Raw genomic sequence first — 18,574 nt, forward strand, 5'->3', positions numbered from 1 at the left:
TTCTCTTTTAAAAGATTAACAAACCCCCTTTCCTCTCTTCTTCGTCGCCTTTCTTTTAAAGTACAGTGTGAATTGGTTAGGCCCACCATATTTCTATTTATAAGTGACTGGCAGCTCTAGAATAAAATCTGAGCACTTGAGCAAGGAATGCTTCCCTTTACAGCTTTCACCTACCTTTCAAAGGCTGAATGTTCAACAGGAAGGAAGGGAACAGCCTTCCTTTCGTTCCTACTAAATTACCATGGAATACACTTCAACGGCATATATTCACCAGCCTCTTCAGATAGCATTTATAGAGGAGCTGAGGAAATGGGCCGATCCAAGGACAAATATGTAACGCACAGTCTTCAGTGGTGTTTGCAAGGGCCGGGAACAATATGCACCACACACACATAATTAACAAAACTGTCTTCATCGACAGTAGACCACATGAAGCCCCTCACACCAGTAAATACCACAGAGCAGGGCATCTTGTCACTTGGCAGAATAGATCTGGGTTTTATGAAATCTGAGAGTAGGTCTAGTTTTGGACACAAAAGTTGTTGCAGAATGTTATAGACATGTGTGCGTCTAAATGTACACACAGGTGGTTGGTTAGTACCTGGACCCATATTAATGTTTTCAAAGCTGGTTTATGGTATAGACATTAGTCACATACATTCCCTCCATGTGTAGGGATAACTCACAGAGGGTGGAGTAGCGGTTTGTCCAGACCCTGCAAAATGGCCTCAGGGTATCAGCGGTTGTTTGAATGCTGACACTGCAAGCAGGGCTCATGATCACATGGAGTGTGAAGTACTTCCTGATATTTAGGAGCCATGGACAATATAGTGGAGAATATAGTGGCACGTGATACTGAGGGTGGCACCAGTAGGCACAGCTCCATGCCACACACCCCACATTATTATTATCATTTAAATTTATTAGTTGCTTTTTTGCCACCGCAACTCAAAGCAACTTACAATACTTTAAGCAAACACGTGCATACATTAAAACCAGCAACACTTCAAGGACTGCCTCTTCCCATATGAACCTACCCGGACCCTGAGATCATCTTCTAAGGCCCTCCTTCATGTGCCTCCTCCTCGAGAGGTCCGGAGGGTGGCAACATGAGAATGGATCTTCTCAGCAATGGCTCCCCGTCTGTGGAATGCTCTCCCCAGGGAAGTTCACCTGGTGCCTTTATTATACACCTTTAGGTGCCAGGAAAAAAACTTTCCTTTTTAACCAGGCCTTTGGTTGATTAAATGACATCCTGTGCCCTTTTAAAATGTGGGTGTTTGGGGGCGGGGGCTATTGGGTTGTTGTTTTTATTTTGATTATATATTTTGGGGTTTTATATCTTGATTTTATTCTGTGAACTGCCCTGAGACCCACGGGTATAGGGCGGTATATAAATTCAATCAATAAAAACAAAAAACATCCCAACAACACAAAAAAGCCATAGACTAAGGTGAATATATTGCTCTGCAGTGCTGGCAGATGACGAAAACAACCAGCACATCATCGTAAAGTGCATGGCGGACTGTGTCTCTATCAGCTGCTTCATTCTATCCTGTCTCTGCGCAATTGGGTCTGCTAAATGCCCAGAACATTGTGAAGCTTGCTTTGGAAATTGGCATGACTTTAAATGCCATCTCTAATACAGTATCTTATATTAATTGCAATGATGTTCGTAGCAATTCATGAGAGGGGAGTTGGGACTGCCACAAATGAAGTCCGAAGTGCAAAATATTTCCTTAGCAGTGATCAGTACAGTATGTATCCAGCCCCCCTTGCAAGAGTCTACTGAGCTGTGGGAGGCACATCTGATTCTGTTCCATAGTCAGTCCTCCCTGCTCCTCTGTCCAAATGCCACAAGCTCCTTTTGGCAGGGTTTGCCAGCCAAGCTTTGTTCTTTAGGAAGAGTTTCTAAGCTTAAGGGAAACGTCTCATATTTATTTTGATCTGCACAATAAGAAGGAGTATTGATGGCTACCCGTTTTCACAGTAGTAAGTTGCTTGCTTGTCGCGGTCATTTCTCTTTGTGCAAATCTTGTGAACAGAACCTGGAAATGCAATGCTGAGCCTCAAATATCAAGGTGACCTTTGAGTCTTCCTTGGACTTTTAAGTACATCTAGTGTAAAATGTGCCTAGCAAAGACTTTCTCCTTGCTGTTGTCTTGTGCAGCCTTTTCCAGTTACCCAAGATAAGGCGCTGTTAATATTTAGTCTGGTCCTTTCCCAGCAAAGATGTACTCAGCTTTGAAGATCGTGGTAATCACTGACGAGAAACTGCTCATACAAATAGCACTAACTAGGGTGCAATTAGAAGAAGTGAAACCTGAGCCTGGGAGATCAGAACTGCAGGATCTCAGTCTATGTATGTGGGGGTGGCGGGGGGGGGGGGAGAGAAATTGTGCTATCAGTTTTATTGTTCATGAATTTTAATAATTTGCATGCAATCGATGGCATGGATTTTATAATTTGATCATCTGGTTTCTTGAGCACATTTCATATGTTTTTTGTGAATCAGCTTGGCAAAGTGGAGGTGGTGGGGTTGGGGTTTAAAGGCAGCCTATAAATTTTAATAACATAATAAATAAAATAGTTAACTTAAAGGTATACAGAAGGATCTGTTCCACTCTTTTTGATGCTCGGCAACAACAGGCTTCAACATTTTTTGGGTGTTTGAAACTATTACTTAAGTAGAGAAACACAGCCTATTTTGTCTGGCCTTGCAACATTCCCCCATGTTTGAGGCAAATGTTAAATCAGTTGCTGAATATCAGGATTGTTGGGCATTTATTACTTCTGGTATGTTCTTAAAAAGCCCCTGAGCTTACTTAAGAGTGTTAAAACATTTGATTATAAATTGTCAAGGAAGTCAAGATATAATGATACAAAATCAGTGCATTGTAAGAAGGGAGACTTGAGTTCCTATCAGCAGAGATAGCTTATAACATAGATATATATACACCTTTGTAACAAGATGGCATTCTATTGCTCGTTCCATCACCCTGCCATTTATCAGTGGAAAGGATAATTTTCTCAGATAGTTTTATGCAAAGGTGAACAAATATCACATTTGTGCAACAATGAATTACAGTTCTCAGTTGTATTCTTCATTATTATTTTTTGAAAGGGAAGTGTCAATTACTTACAGCGCTTTGCAAGAGTAGCGGTGTTTCTGAGCAAACCTATCCCTCATCCTTGAAACTAGATTCCATGTTGATTATGTCATCGATAACGTCCTCCATCTAATAAAAGAAGTTGTCAATGAATGCAAGAGGATGGTGAAAAGAGGGACGTGGTCTACAAATATTCACTTTTTTAAGAAACAACAACAACACTAATCCTTTGATAAAATCATTCTCTTTGTGATCAGAATCACTTTCAGAAAAGGTGCATGATGCAGTTCTATTCTGAAGCCAAGTGAAATGGGCCATTTAAGATGAATATAACTCTAACAGCACAATCCCAACTACTCAGAAGTAAGTTTTTTTAATTCAATGAGGGGATCTCCCATGAAAGTGGGAGGTTGCAGCTTAAAATTTTGGTGGAAGACAAGCAACTATGGCTGCAAACCTAACCCCACTTACCTGAGGGTAAGCCCCATTGAATTCAGCAGGATGTACACATAGGTGCAAAATCCTAGGGGCCAAGGTCCATCTTGCGCCCTCAGTAAAATATTTGAGGGGGTGCCCCCCCAAGTTGATGGGCATTGTCATTCAAATGGTGTGCGTGTGTCATGTCTTGTGGATGATTATGCAGGGCGGGGCTTACCTGGGCCACCCCAATATTTTATTTAAGTTGGCACCCCTGGATGTACATCTGAATGTGCATAGCTAGGAGTCTGCTGTAAGTGTTCTAAACCACTTGATCAGGCTGAGCTATAACGATTTACTGATCTGGGGAAATATTTTCAGAAATGTAAATGAAACAAAAAAACAAACCCTACTTTTGATTATTTGGGGGCAGTGCTTGCAAAACCATCCGTCAACATTGTCCTCTCTTACCTTCTCTGTCATTAAACTTGATCAATCTACAAAGCATTTCCCTCATGGCATGCCACATAGCTGTACTGAGCATCTTGGCTTGGATACAAGTCCTGAAAACCTGCTCTTCTGCCTTGCAGGCCTTTCCCACTGTGCCTGAGTAGGGGGCTAACTGACTGACTGACTGAACTGACTGACTCCAGCTATGAAATCTGAGGCTGTTAAACAGACTCTTGGACTGGGGTATTGTTTAGGCTTTTTGGGTTTGGATGGGATGAGGTTGTCGCTGCTATTGATTTCTTTTTGTGTGTGTGTGGTGTGTGTGTATCTTTTATTTGAGATCTTATTATGATTTGTGTGGAAATTGTTTCAGTTGGCTGTATACTTTTTGAAGTATACTTGTTATTTATGACTACTTTTGTTGTGTTTGCGGTTATGTGGTATTTTCATGTTGTACGCCACCTTTGGCATAGTCTTAAATATGAAAGGTGGCACACAGATGAAATGATGATGGTGACAGTCAATACTGTTTATAAATTGACCTATGATTAAGCTAGGATCACCCATTTGTGACTAATTCAGTGGGGGAAATGACGGCAAATAAGGAACAAAATAGTGCAGAAGATGAGTGTGCAGGGAAAAGGATAACTGTGAATAAAAGTATCCTCACATTCAAATCATTTTGGAAATATTTATGTCCTTCCAAAATTAATACATTGGGACCAATCCCCCACCCCAAAAAATCAGAGCCCTACAACTGAAGCAAACTCATACTGGGGGAAGGTAAATTTTCAATGGCAATGCAAGTCTCATAAATGAGGAATGCAACATATACATAGGACTTTAAATTCACATTCTGAAAAGATTCCAAGATTGAGAAAGGGGTGGTTTCTAGTAGCAGCCCAGAATGTATCTATGCATGCAGAATATGAGCTCTATTTGCTATTTATATGCATATATCATGCAAAGACTCTGCAGTCCTTATTTGCTGGAACAAGGGGCTGCTATAAAATCCTATAGTTTGTAATTTACAATGGTAGGTTTGAATCCAAACTTAGGTCTTAGTTTGTCATGAAAGTGGGTCTGCTCTAAGCTTGACTAAGTCTGGCTCCAACCTGTGCAAATTTAGGAGGTTTTCTTTAGTCCTGAGACTTGATGCTGAATTCATCACCCCTTAACACATCAGAGAGAAATCGTGCAAATGCTACTGCTGTCAAAAATCCACAGTGATGACATGGAATTTCATGCACAAGCCTCCAGATCTCACTCAACAAATGTAGTTTAACTCAGGCATATTTAGGTGTAGCAACGCTGAACAAATGGGAGACCTTTCCCCCATCTTGTAAACTTTTGGCAAACCAACATTCAAGAGGCCTTAGGTTATTTCACAGCTCTATGACATACCGCATTTTCATGTTCTCCTCCAAGACTTAATAACTTAGTCACTGGACTCCCAGGAGTGCTGATGTTGGTCAGAGGCATATGCCCACTCCTTAATATGGGCATAGCTGCTGAAGAATGGATAGAATGGGAATGAGATGACAGGCTTTGGCTAGACAGCTTCGCATCCAGCGTTAGGTACTGCTTCACTTGATGCCTCTGAGTTTGCTGAACGTGATACCTAGTTGGATTGTCCAAGTGGGTCTGGACCTATGGAAGAAAAGAAAACGATAAAGTACAATTTCTTTTAGATTAGGCTCAAGGACCTTTAATAATACAGTTGTGAGCAACTAAATTGCAGGTCAGGAAACTGACACTGTGGCTGACACTGTGATCTACAAGCTATACAAGATCTATGTCCGCTAAATTATACAGAAGTGTGGTAGTTTAACTGGACAATGCTACTTCCATAAGCAAACAGAGAACCCCAGCCTTCAAGAAATCCATTCAATCTTCTCTGCTCCCCAAATTAATTATACAGTTAATTCTCTAGCCACAGAAACAATCATCTCAGGAAAGAATGCAATTTCAAGAACGCAGAGTAACCTCAGCATACCTTTGAACATTGTTTTTACACCAAGTTTGAGTTGAAACCCATGCATAATGTGTACAAAGATCACTGCATAATCTACCAACAGAGACATTCATTAGATACATACTACATCATTGCCTTCATTAGAAAAATGAGAAACAGCACCCAAACTAGCACTTATTTTCAATAGCTCACCTGATAGTAAGAGCAATCTGTCAGATGAGGCATTTTTAAGTTCGGCACTATCAAATAATCCAAAAACAGTGCAGTAGATTATCACTAACCAACCTCAAGCAATGTAGTATTCTCCATGCTCCTGTTAAGGACTGATAAAGTTTTCAAGCAGCCAGAGAGACCTTATAAATTAAGTGGTCATGCCCAAATCAGCTAATTGTGTCAGAGCAGGCCATCCTTTGATTGTGCTGATTGACAGCCACTACTTCAAACAACTCCCATCTCAGATCCTTGCCACATTCCTACAAATTACCCACTACAGGGATACTGAGTATACAAATATGTACTGTCACATTCACCCTCTGGCTTTCTTGCAATATTATAGTATGACTAATGACAAATTTCTTCTAATAGGTTTTCTTCAAATGAGCCTTAAGACTTAAAAAAATGGTGTTACAGCTCTTGTTTTGTTTTCTTTCCACTTAAACTATTGCAGGTCAAAACATATGTGCTTATATTCCACACATTTTGTAAAAGGCAAAAGATTTATAACAATCTGAAAAGAATCGTATAAGCGTATACATTTTATACACATCATAATGTTTTGGAATTAAGTGTAGTGTACAATTCTACCTCCATTCTAAATTAGCCAAAAGTTATTTCAACCAAATTATTTTTCAAGGAAATTTGATTCCAAGGATCAGTCTCAGGCACCCATTGCTGTCACTACAGTACATTATTATGTACCTTGTCCATCTTGCTGTTCTTTCTTTCAGTCATTACCAAACATTATAATTTATAAACAAGGTTAACTTAATCTAGTCTGAAATGCCTTTAGTGAGTCTTCCCAAGTCCATTATCCCCAAGTCCATTATCTTTATTTCATGGATCCTCCACAACAAAAATAAAAGTATTTCCACTTGTGGCATAGAAAATAAGTTTGCAAGTCTTATCTAAGATTACGCTGGTCTAAATCCAACCAAAATTGACACTGGTCTCAACCCAACCAGTCCTAAACATGTATACCCATAAGTAAGCTCCACTGAGTTCGGAGGGATCTACTTCCAGGAAAGTATATATATGATTGCAGCATTGACTTCCCATTTCTTTTAGTAGGAGAGCTAAGTTGGCATTTGAACTCAATTAAGTACTTAACTTTGCATGCTCATGTCATTACTGAAACTGGGCCATAATTTGAATCCAAGCCTTTAGCTCTCAAGCACAACAGTTTATCTATCCATCTGAACTACCTAAGATGAATGAAACCAAAACTGTATGCATTTATCAAAACTGAAGAAAACACTCACATGTGATGGTGTGTGTGTGTGTGTGTGTGTGTGTGTGACATTCTACAGTGAAACTCAGATCCAGATAATTGTGATCTCTTTATTTTTCAGAACCACCACATGCGGTTCAGAGATCACAGCTAAATGTCAGAAACATGTGCAACCAATCCTCTGCATGTTTGCACATTCACTGTCTCAAATGGAGGCTTCCTCCCCAGTCAGTGTGCAGCTTTAATCTTTGCCTTTTGGGTACTATATTTGTCTTGATTTAACAGACAAATTACTGTAAAACTTTTGCAACATCTCCTGCCTGCATGTTTTCAGTTTCAAATTTTCTGTGGGTCCCTCACACTGTTGGGACTTTTCCTCCTTTATATAAACAAAAAGAACTACAAGTGTGTTAATATACACAAGGATAGAAATGTTTTCTAAAAAGCTAGCAATTTGTACAATGAAGACATCACATTTCAAACTAAGGGAAAGCAGCACACATCTGACAAGCAGCTAACCTCTTCAAAACATTTGGTTGATCTGTTAAGTTCCTGCTTGTTACAAGCAGCACAGCAACTAAATATAAAATATGGGAAGTTTTTAACGTCATCTGGCTCACCAGAACTAGAACTATGTATGCTTTGCAACAAGGATGAGAAACTTGTGTACCACACATCACCCTTGGCCATTGTTCATACTGGCTGAGGCTAATGGCTGGGGCTAACTTATATAAAAACATAATAAAGCATTAAACATTTTGAAAAACCTTCCCTATACAGCATTCCCTATACGGCTTGGGGGTCAGATAACTCCATGCATTCCAACATTTCTCCAATGAAAATAGGGACATCCTAAGGAAAAGTGGGACATTCTGGGATCGAATCAGAAACTGGGATGATGTCCCTAGAAAACAGACACTTGGAGGGTCTTCTCTTCTGAGGAATTTACACCAAATGTTAGGAGATACCACCTACAGCACCATATCAGCTCACATGATCAGCCTATAAATTTTATAGCTGATTTTTTATATAAAAAAACCCTTAGTACTTTCTTTTCTCGAATCTTTACTCTGAAGATAGAACTTCCTTTATATTCATCTCCATGAAGAGCAATTACCGAAGAACACATCTTGTCCTGAAGAAAAGTTACTATGTGAAGAAGCTTTGAAGTTAAAACAAAACACTCATGTGACATTAAATATAGTCTTTTTACATTCAATTTAACCTTTTGACATCATACTCTTCAACAAATTTTGAACAAAGGGAAGCAGATTCAAGCAATAACTATTTTCATGGTTTCCCCCACACACCACCCTTTTTTTACTGCATAGGCCACTCAAAATGTATTATTGAGCTGTCTATTTTAATACCAATATCCTAAAAATAGTCTGCATCTGTAAGTGTGTGTGTGTGTGTGTGTGTGTGTGTAAGAGAGAGACACACAGAAAGAGAGAGATTCTTTATCTATCATAGCTGTCAGGCATTATTAAACCTTCGTCTATTAAAGCTCAAGCAAGGAGAGCTATCTTTAGATGTCAAAATCCTTACAGTGCTGCTGTAAAACCAATAAGCCAGCACAAAAAGCCAGGGTAATGATGAAATAGATAAAGCGTTGGACTTGGATAGGGCAACCTGGGTTCAAATTCTGCTTGGGCGATGGATGGAACACAGTGCTCTAGCCAGAACGGTCAGCTCTGAGTTGGTTCTGTTCGGTGATTTCGCTCAGTGTTTCAGCTCAGTGGTGTTTCAGCTCAGTGATTCCGCTCAGTGAGTGCCTGAGTCTGGCTGTGCTCTGATGTCCATCAAATCCCACCTTTGTTGCCAGTATTAAGTAGTGGGTAGACATAGCAGACGGCACAGTGATTCTCCAAGCAGCTCTCTTTATTCTCAGGCTGGAACAGAACTGGACTGAAGGGCTCAGCCAGCCTGTTTATATAGTACTCAGTAACATGCAACAGTAACAACTCTCTCTAGCTACCCAATCCGTGAACGGCACTCTCAATCCTTCATTTGCATGTTGTGGACCTGAGTGAGAACTGCAGTCATGGTGGGCAGAGTGAAACTATATACACAACACCCCTAGTGGCCTAGGGTGAGAACTTCAATACATAACACAAACTTAGTCACATTTACTCTGAGTAAAAGTTAGCTGAATGCCACACTTAATGCATCAGTGTGAACAACACATAATTAAACTGCATGCCCACAAGGTCACAAAGGCACAAACAGTTGAAAACATTACAGTGGTATCCTATAAGTTTGAGAAAATGAAAACGTATTTGCCTTGGGAAGGACCACGAGAGTCATCTAGTCCAACTCCCTGCAATGCAGGAATCTTTTGCCCAATGTGTGTCTCAAACCCATGACGTTGAAATTCAGAGTCTCCCACTCCATTGACTGAGCTATGCTCCCGCCCAATGAAGGGGCACTCACTGAAGGCCCCTCACCAATGAGCTTAATGTGTAGATATGGATAGGTACATACGGAGTTTGGCAGTCCTTCAAGTACCTTACATAACAGGATTATTGTAAGGAAAATATGGGATGACCCTGTGCATTCTACACTGAGTCTTTGGAGGAAAGGATGACTTAAAATTGTCATATATAATGTCATAACTAATAAGCTCCACTACTGCTTGTAGAGTCAGGTGCACACTGGTTCAAATACATTGGAAAAGTTGTTGAGCATTTTTTTAGCCAAAGTTTTTATGGAAAATTGGCACTGCCGCCATGGGCTGCCATACGACATTCTGCCGATTTCCACCCAGACACTGCTGCCGACTGCAGTGTTCAGGATATGTCCAGGAAATTCCGGGTGTTAGGGCAGCCCTTGTCATTTATAAGATATACAGGAAGCTCCACTGGTTGTTTTTGAGATAGCTGCTATTAGATCAAAATATGGCCTCTTGTTTAGCCATAGCTGGTTCCTAACCCTCAATATGGTAGCCCTGGACAAACTGGTATTCTAAGCCTTTAGTGAATTTTAAACATAGCTGAGAACTTGCTAACTGTAACAGCTAGCTTATGCATTAAAAGGAATTGCTAAAGTAATGATCACCTCTCTTGCTCAGTTGAGCTCGCCTCTACAAGGCACAAGAATCCCTTGAAAGTCAAGGCCATTCCATTGCATCCTGACTTTCCACCTGCCCTTGGTGAATCACAGTGACGTGGATCGTGGACATGAAATCTTACACATATTCCTATGTGCATAGCCAGAAGGCAAGAAACGTGTCATGTAGATGCTGATCTATATGGTGATGGCAATGTATACACCAACTCAATACATTAGGAGTAATGGGTAAGACATACTGTAGTATGCATATCAGAGGACTAATTGGATAGAAGACAATTTATAGGAGACTAATAGAAGATTTGAGAGCCAGTGTAGTGCAGTGGATTAGAGTGTTGGGCCAGGACTGAGGAGATTCAAGTTCAATTCCCCCATAGAATCATAGAATCATAGAGTTGGAAGAGACCACAAGGGCCATCCAGTCCAACCCCCTGCCAAGCAGGAAACACCATCAAAGCATTCCTGACAGATGGCTGTCAAGCCTCCGCTTAAAGACCTCCAAAGAAGGAGACTCCACCACACTCCTTGACAGCAAATTCCACTGTCGGACAGCTCTTACTGTCAGGAAGTTCTTCCTAATGTTTAGGTGGAATCTTCTTTCTTGTAGTTTGAATCCATTGCCCCGTGTCCGCTTCTCTGGAGCAGCCTCCTCATGGTTGTCTTAGATAAACCACAATCTCTCAAGCTAATCTAGCTCATAAGGGTTACTGTGCAAATAAAATGGGAGGAGGAGAACCATGAATTGTTATTCTGCACTTCCCTGAAGGAAGTGCAGAATAAAAATGTAATAAATAACAATTACCAGAAAGCTGTTCTTAAGTATGTACTCACTGGTATAAACAAGCTGATAGCTTGTAATTTCCATGTAGGCCTCCCTGATGGAGATAAATATCATTACAGTGATAACTTGCATGGGGCTACATGGAAGATGGAAATGCCGCCATAAAGCAAGCAATAAGATTGTGTGCCTTACACTAACTACATTATAATGAGGCAACGAGGAGATCAGATTTATGGTAAAGAGATGGGTCGAATGACACAGCAGTTGTTTCCCTTCGGCTGGAAAACCCCCACAGAATTAACACACAGCAAAACACTAAGAAAAGGATCTTGATGTTAAAAATACATATTTGAAATTGCGGCTTCCCACACATCCCACTAAACTACAAGCCAGCTAACTGAAATAAATGAAAAGAATCAGTTGGTTTATTTTCAGGCATTTAAAAAAAAAATCTAAAGTTTCATTTCTGCTTCAAATCACTTCATTCTATAAAGCAGCAAAAAAAAAGAGCAATTTGAAAGCAGAACATTTATCTGAAGTGACTCAAAGCAATGTGAAAAACAAAATAAAAACCTCAAACACACTAACTTCACATAGATCAATGTCCATAATACCATTAGGCCTCTTTGGGGGACAAAGGTTTGTGGATTACAGCACTATATTTAGTAGATGCCTACACTACTCAACAAACTTGTAGCAGTTTTAATTGCCACAGCTTCCTCCAAATAATCTTTGAAATTGTAGTCTGGTGACGCTGCTACAACTATTCTGTTCAAAGCCCCCAAACTATATTTCCCAGGGGTCCACTGTGAAGAGTGGATGATATCAAGATCAAGGGAAGTAATAGTACCACTGTATTCCACTCTGGTCAGACCTCACCTGGAATACTGTGTCCAGTTCTGGGCACCACAGTTCAAGAAGGATACTGACAAGCTGGAACGTGTCCAGAAGAGGGCAACCAAAATGGTCAAAGGCCTGGAAACAATGCCTTATGAGGAACGGCTTAGGGAGCTGGGTATGTTTAGCCTGGAGAAGAGAAGGTTAAGGGGTGATATGATAGCCATGTTCAAATATATAAAAGGATGTCATATAGAGGAGGGTGAAAGGTTGTTTTCTGCTGCTCCAGAGAAGCGGACACGGAGCAATGGATTCAAACTACAAGAAAGAAGATTCCACCTAAACATTAGGAAGAACTTCCTGACAGTGAGAGCTGTTCGGCAGTGGAATTTGCTACCAAGGAGTGTGATGGAGTCCTCCTTCTTTGGAGGTCTTTAAGCAGAGGCTTGACAGCCATTTGTCAAGAATGCTTTGATGGTGTTTCCTGCTTGGCAGGGGGTTGGACTGGATGGCCCTTGTGGTCTCTTCCAACTCTATGATTCTATGATTCTATATCAAACTTGAAAGTCTACAGCTTGGGATATTCCTCCTTTTGCAGATATTAAAGCAAATACTCATTATTTATCTTCCTTTGAAGCAAGAGTCCTAATCTAGATATTTTCTTCTTTAAGGTTTGCAGAAGTGTGTACTGTATAATCCATTGACAACCAACCATGCTTAGTGGGCATGGAATATGGGTTGACTATTGGGGTAGGAGCCATAAATAGAATGAAATACCCTGAAAGAAGACATAGCCGGCTGAACATGAGAAATCAGTCCTGCAACATTTTGTTACGAGTCCCACTTGTTTACAATACAATCACTTTATATCCCACACTTCCATCTGAAGTACTTTGGCCTGGAAGATTTTATAGACAGCGGAGAGGACAATATAGATTCCTATGGCACACAATAGCATAACTACCATGGGGCAAAACAATAGCCCTCCAAGTCAACCTTCTAGAAAGGCCACGCAGAAAGGAGCAGAACCGTTCTCCATCCCATAACCTTGGTTAATAGTATCAGAAGCCACCAAAACATCCCAGAGAATCTGCAGGGCCACATTATGCCTCTCCTTGTCCCACGGTAGATTACCCACCAGGATCTCCAAGGCAATTTGGGTACCAAACCCAGACCTGAAGTGAGACTGAAATGGATGCCGATCATCAGTATTTCATATACCCTCAGCTCACCTAGCCACATAACTGCCAGTTGCACGGGTGGTGAGAGACCCTGAATGTGGAAGCCTTGTTCCATGCCTTCATCCTTTTGCTGATCCAAAGCATGGATATATGCAATTGCAGTACCAATGACATGCCATAAATGTCCTACCACTTCTTTCCATTTGGACATTTTAGTTTCCATACTGCAGGTGTTAAAGATTCCTTGTCTGGTAAGCTAGCTGCAATCTTAAAGCAATGGGAAGGTTTGTGTTAGCTCCCTTCGCCTGAACATTGCAAAAGATTAAAGTGTGGATAGGGCAAGAGCTCATATGCAAGTCCCACCCCCCAATGTCCCCAGCTGTTCTTCAAATCTTTGGTCAATTAGCATGAAGATCTGGACAGAGTTTTTCAGCAAGTTTGGTTGATCACCTGAACATTGCGTGAGGGGATGCAAGAGAACTTGCATGCAATGTCAAGATCAATTCTCTATCTCAGACTAAAGCTTGAAACACAGGGCAAATGCATTTATACACTTCTTAAAAAGGAAAAAGAAGAAGAATTAGTATTCTGAGAACATCTACCTGGGTAGATTAACAAAATATCACGAAACTAGCATTATATCATGGAATAAATGACCAAGCAACAATGGAAAACTACATTTTTCGAAGTAACTATTTGGATATAAATTTTGATCTGAGGAGATATTTACAGGACTACACTGAGCATAGGTAGAAAACCCACTTATTATAAACAAAAATCCCCTGCAAAAATGCCAGAAATAGCAGCGCAAATAAAAAACCATAGATCCTAAAATAAGCTGAATAATTCCACAGAATTTACCAACCTTAGACGAAACCAGCATTCATGAAAGATACACAGGTTTATCAGCAATCATTCAAGATATATACACAGCCTTTGCCAACATGGTGCCCTCCAAATGTTTTGGAGTACAACTCTCATCAATCCCAGCCAGCACTCCAAGAGCAGCAGCAACAGTCAAAGATTTTACTACATTATTTCTCCCCCCCCCCACAAAAAAAATAGGCAACAGAATGCCGAGGTGTTGTTGTTGTTGTTGTTGTTGTTTTTAAGTGGACTTGCATAAACTGATTTTGTTCGTGCCACTTAACTGACAGCCAGAAGCTTGGTTACCTACCAGCATTTATTGGATTTGAGCAATTTAAATAATCGCCCCTGTAAAACAGCACCACCTCGTCGACTCCTGTTGCCAGAATGAAAGCAGCTTGCTAATGACAAGTGAGCAAGGAACAGGGCATTAAATATTTGACAATGAATAATGTATGGCTAATTAGTTTGTGTAAATCTGGAGAGAGAAGAAAGGGGGAAGTAGCACATGGAGGTAACTTCCTGAACTCTGGCTGGAATTTTGGATAAAGAAGAAGTAGTGACACAGCACTTTCAAGGGGGGTGGGGGACTTCTCAAGTTACCAACTGAAGAAAGGATGGTGAATTAACCCCAAATGTAAAGGCATGAATGCACATGTTATTGCCTTTATTTATTTTTCCATTCACTGTGTGTTGATTTATTTTCACACAACTGCAGCATTTGATTCGCAAATCCTTCGCAATCCCTTTCTTCCACTTTTCTCCTTTATCCCATCCATTCATACTCAACCACAGCCCAGCACTTGCCCACACATAAAGGCATCATTTAATCTCTGTTTGGTAACTGTTTGGTAACTGTACATTGCAGAAGAATGGACCAAAACTTTTAATCTGATCTATGCTGAATTAATTTCCTGTGTATAAGAATGAAAAAATAGATCTATTTTCAGCTAGGGCTCATGCACACACTTTCCCCTGGGAAAACCTGAAGTTTAGCGCTGGATTGGAACAAATGGCAATCGGGTTTTCTGCGGATTACCGTTTGTTCTGATTTAGCGCTAAAAAGTGGGTTTTCTAGGGGAAAGCAGCAGGGCAAAGGCAAAGCCACTAGAAAGCATCAGACAAGTGGAAAACCACTTGGACTCATGCTTTCTACGCATGGTACAAGCAGAAGTGTAGATGAGCCCTCAGTTTATCTAAACCAGTGTTTCCCAAACTTGGGTGTCCAGCTGTTTTTGGACTACAACTCCTATTGTTCCTAGCTAGCAAAGCCAGCGGCCAGGGATGATGGGAATTGTAGTCCAAAAACAGCTGGACACCCAAGTTTGGTATCTAAACCAATGGTGGGGAACCTGCAACCCTACAGATGTTGTTTATAACCTACCCTTCACCAGAAAATCTCAGGGCAGGTTACAGCGATATAAAATGCAGCATAGGAAACAATTTAAAACAAATTACAACCACAACTAGTGTGTAGCTCACACTAGTGTCTAAAGCATCTGAAATAGCGTCTCCTCTTAGATGTTCAGAACAGCCAGGGAGGACCCTCTTGGTGGAAGTTTGAAGTTTCCAAGTCTTATTCCAGGGCAACCCAGCATAGAGGACATGCATGTTATTTTATTATATTACATAAAGTGCTTTGAGATTACTTTTCATTTAAAAAGCAGCTAATAAGTGCCTAATAATAATATCAAATGTCCGTAAAGAGCTGCATCTTCAGCATGCAAGCTATACACTGAAGGTGCCAGATGCACTACTGTGGGGACACAATTTTACAACTTAGAGGCTGCCACAAAGAATACTCTTTCCATTGTCACCCTCCCAAAAAGCTTACAAGGGTGGTAGAACTACCAAGAGCAGCAGGAGTCAGGATACTTTGATAGTTGTGTTTACTGGTGAATACCAGAACAACACTCAGCACATCGGCTGGGACCTGCTACATAGGCATGACTAAGGTTCCAAATAGTTCCTACTCAGCTCTGGAAGGAACCACATCCAGAGAGCGGAGGGGAGTTTCTTCTAAAGACTAGACATGTTTGTTAAAGAGACAGACCAAACACACTGCCTCTGCTACCAAGGATTTTACCTCTGCCTACGGCCAGTAGGCCTGCCAACTTGAATAAAATATTTGGGAGGGCTGGTAAGCCATGTTACACAAGACATAGTGCACATGCACACCATTTGAATGGCATTGCTCATCATTTTTTTTAAAGGTAAAGGACCCCTGACAATTAAGTCCAGTGGCAGACGGAGGTGGCCCTATGGTCTAAACCACTGAGCCTCTTGGGCTTGCCTATCAGAAGGTCAGCGGTTCGAATGCCCACGATGGGGTGAGCTCTCGTTGCTCAGTCCCAGCTCCTGTCAACCTAGCAGTTCGAAAGCACGCCAAAAAGTGCAAGTAGATAAATAGGTACCGCTCCTCTGGTTTCAGTGTTCCGTTGCGCCAGAAGCGGCTTAGTCATGCTGGCCACATGAGCCCGAAAAACTGTCTGCGGACAAACGCTAAAAGGATGTAAAAAATGCTATTTTAACTGCTCTCACTGGGGAAAGTAACTCCCTACCAGATGAAAGGAAGATTTAGCAGGGAAGAAGGTCCCCAGATACAATGCTGACCTAGGTTCAAAGAGATGTGGGTTCAAGTTCTCACTCTGGCACAAAATTTACCAGTTCACTGTACTCAAGTCATCAGCTCTCTTGTATACTAACTGAGGATAAAATAAGATCATCCATATACCACCCTGCGGTCCTCAGAATAAGTCTGAGATACAAATATAGATAGATGATTATTGCATAGTACTCTGTTCTGATCACAAGAGCTTAAAATATGGTACAAAGTGACATCTCCCAAAAGATAAAAGAAATTTCACTACTATGAACTTCAACATTTCCGTTGTTACTTGAAGTTCTGCCTCTCCTGTGTTAGAAACTGAAATTCCACATGTGACAAATTAACATTTCAGTCTCCAGGCTACCTAAACTTAACTTACATTTTCAATTCCTGAAGCACGACTTTCATGTTAACTACTGAAGTTTCATTTTCACTTCCAAAGGATCTGCTCACATTGCTGTAGACATTATTTTTCTTCCCCTTCACAAAAAACCATTTTAGTGCTGTTGATTTGACATTTGTGTTTGACAAGAGAGCGAATAGATTGAGATGAACTCTCACACCAAAACACTTCACCTTTTGCCTGAAGAAAGCCTTCATAACCTCAAACAAAAAGAATAGTATAAATGGAAAATGACTGAGCCACTTTAGATTTGTAACTGGCATGATCATATCTCCTAGAAAATCTTTCCTGATCACCATTTTGAAAAGGAAGTAGCAAGGGGGAATAAGAAGTTGCCATCCTTCACAGTTGTTATGTTTCATTGATTTCTAAGCATGCAGAACTGTGACTTGCTGTTGAATGTACTGCAAAACACAAAGATGCATGCTGACATATAAACTAGAACTTCCTCAGAAATTCCTCCATTTGAATTTATCCTGAGATTTTAGGATTTTAAATTACAAGTGTTATTTATTGAACTGTGCCAAAGGATTGAAAACCCAATAATAATCCACTTTTTATTTTCAGGCTATGTGCACATGGAGTTTCTCACTGCTTTCAGTCCCTCCTGTTCACTTGCATCTTTTAATTTTGTCCAATGTGCAGGTGTACTTTTGTGCATTGATAAAAAACCCTTCGAGGAAAACGCAAACTTCATCCAGTGATGCGCATGGTTGCATCAAGAGGTTCATTTTGGGAAGGGTTTCACCAGTGTGTGGAAACACTTGAGCACAAAGGTAATTTTGAAGGAAGAAAAAAGATGTGAATGAATGGAGGACCTAAAAATTTCAAAACTCTGCATTTTAAATCAGAAGGAAAGCATCTTAGAATATGGACCAAGTCAGCTTACAAAACAACAGTGTAATGTAAGTTGAAAATCTATTAATCTTTTGTAAAAAGTAAGTCAGTTAAATTAATACCTTGTGTTCAGGTCATAGCAGGGCAGGTAGCGCTTAAATGACAGACTGAATGTGTAAGAAAATAATCCAAGCAGAGTTCATGAGCAGAATTTAGCAAAGAGCAAGTGGACACATATAACTGCCACGTCAACTAAATCATGCGATTTGGCAGCATTCAAGTAATTTGATGTCCATTCATCATAAAAGAGATCATTATAATGGTATCAGAAATATAATGTACTTGCAAGCACTGATAGTTTCTGGTTGGTACTGCAAATCCTATACTCCGCCATTCTGTTGACATTTCTGTATGCCACCAGAAATCCCTACCACTTGTGAGATGGTTCAGATGTTTGAAGGTACATCTCTCAACAAAGTAGTGCTATATCCTCACTTGCAATTTCCCATTCTTCAGGTTTTCTTTTTGTGCCTGAGAGCTCCTTTTATTAAAGAAATACTTACATACATATCTTCTCTAGCATCACTGTGTA

The 18,574-nt window shown here is 40.5% G+C and overlaps 1 protein-coding gene across 1 annotated transcript in view; it reads right to left on the reverse strand.

The window, feature by feature from the left end:
- The window catches only part of TFEC (transcription factor EC), a 60,609-nt gene that overhangs the window by 22,056 nt on the left and 19,979 nt on the right, over positions 1 to 18,574 (reverse strand). Inside the window, 2 exon segments of the mRNA XM_033163051.1 lie at positions 3,144 to 3,239; positions 5,382 to 5,627. Of these exon segments, the coding sequence (XP_033018942.1) occupies positions 3,144 to 3,239; positions 5,382 to 5,627 (342 nt within the window).

This window comes from Lacerta agilis, chromosome 10 (genome assembly GCF_009819535.1).
Source record: "Lacerta agilis isolate rLacAgi1 chromosome 10, rLacAgi1.pri, whole genome shotgun sequence".
NCBI classification, from domain to species: Eukaryota; Metazoa; Chordata; class Lepidosauria; order Squamata; family Lacertidae; genus Lacerta; species Lacerta agilis.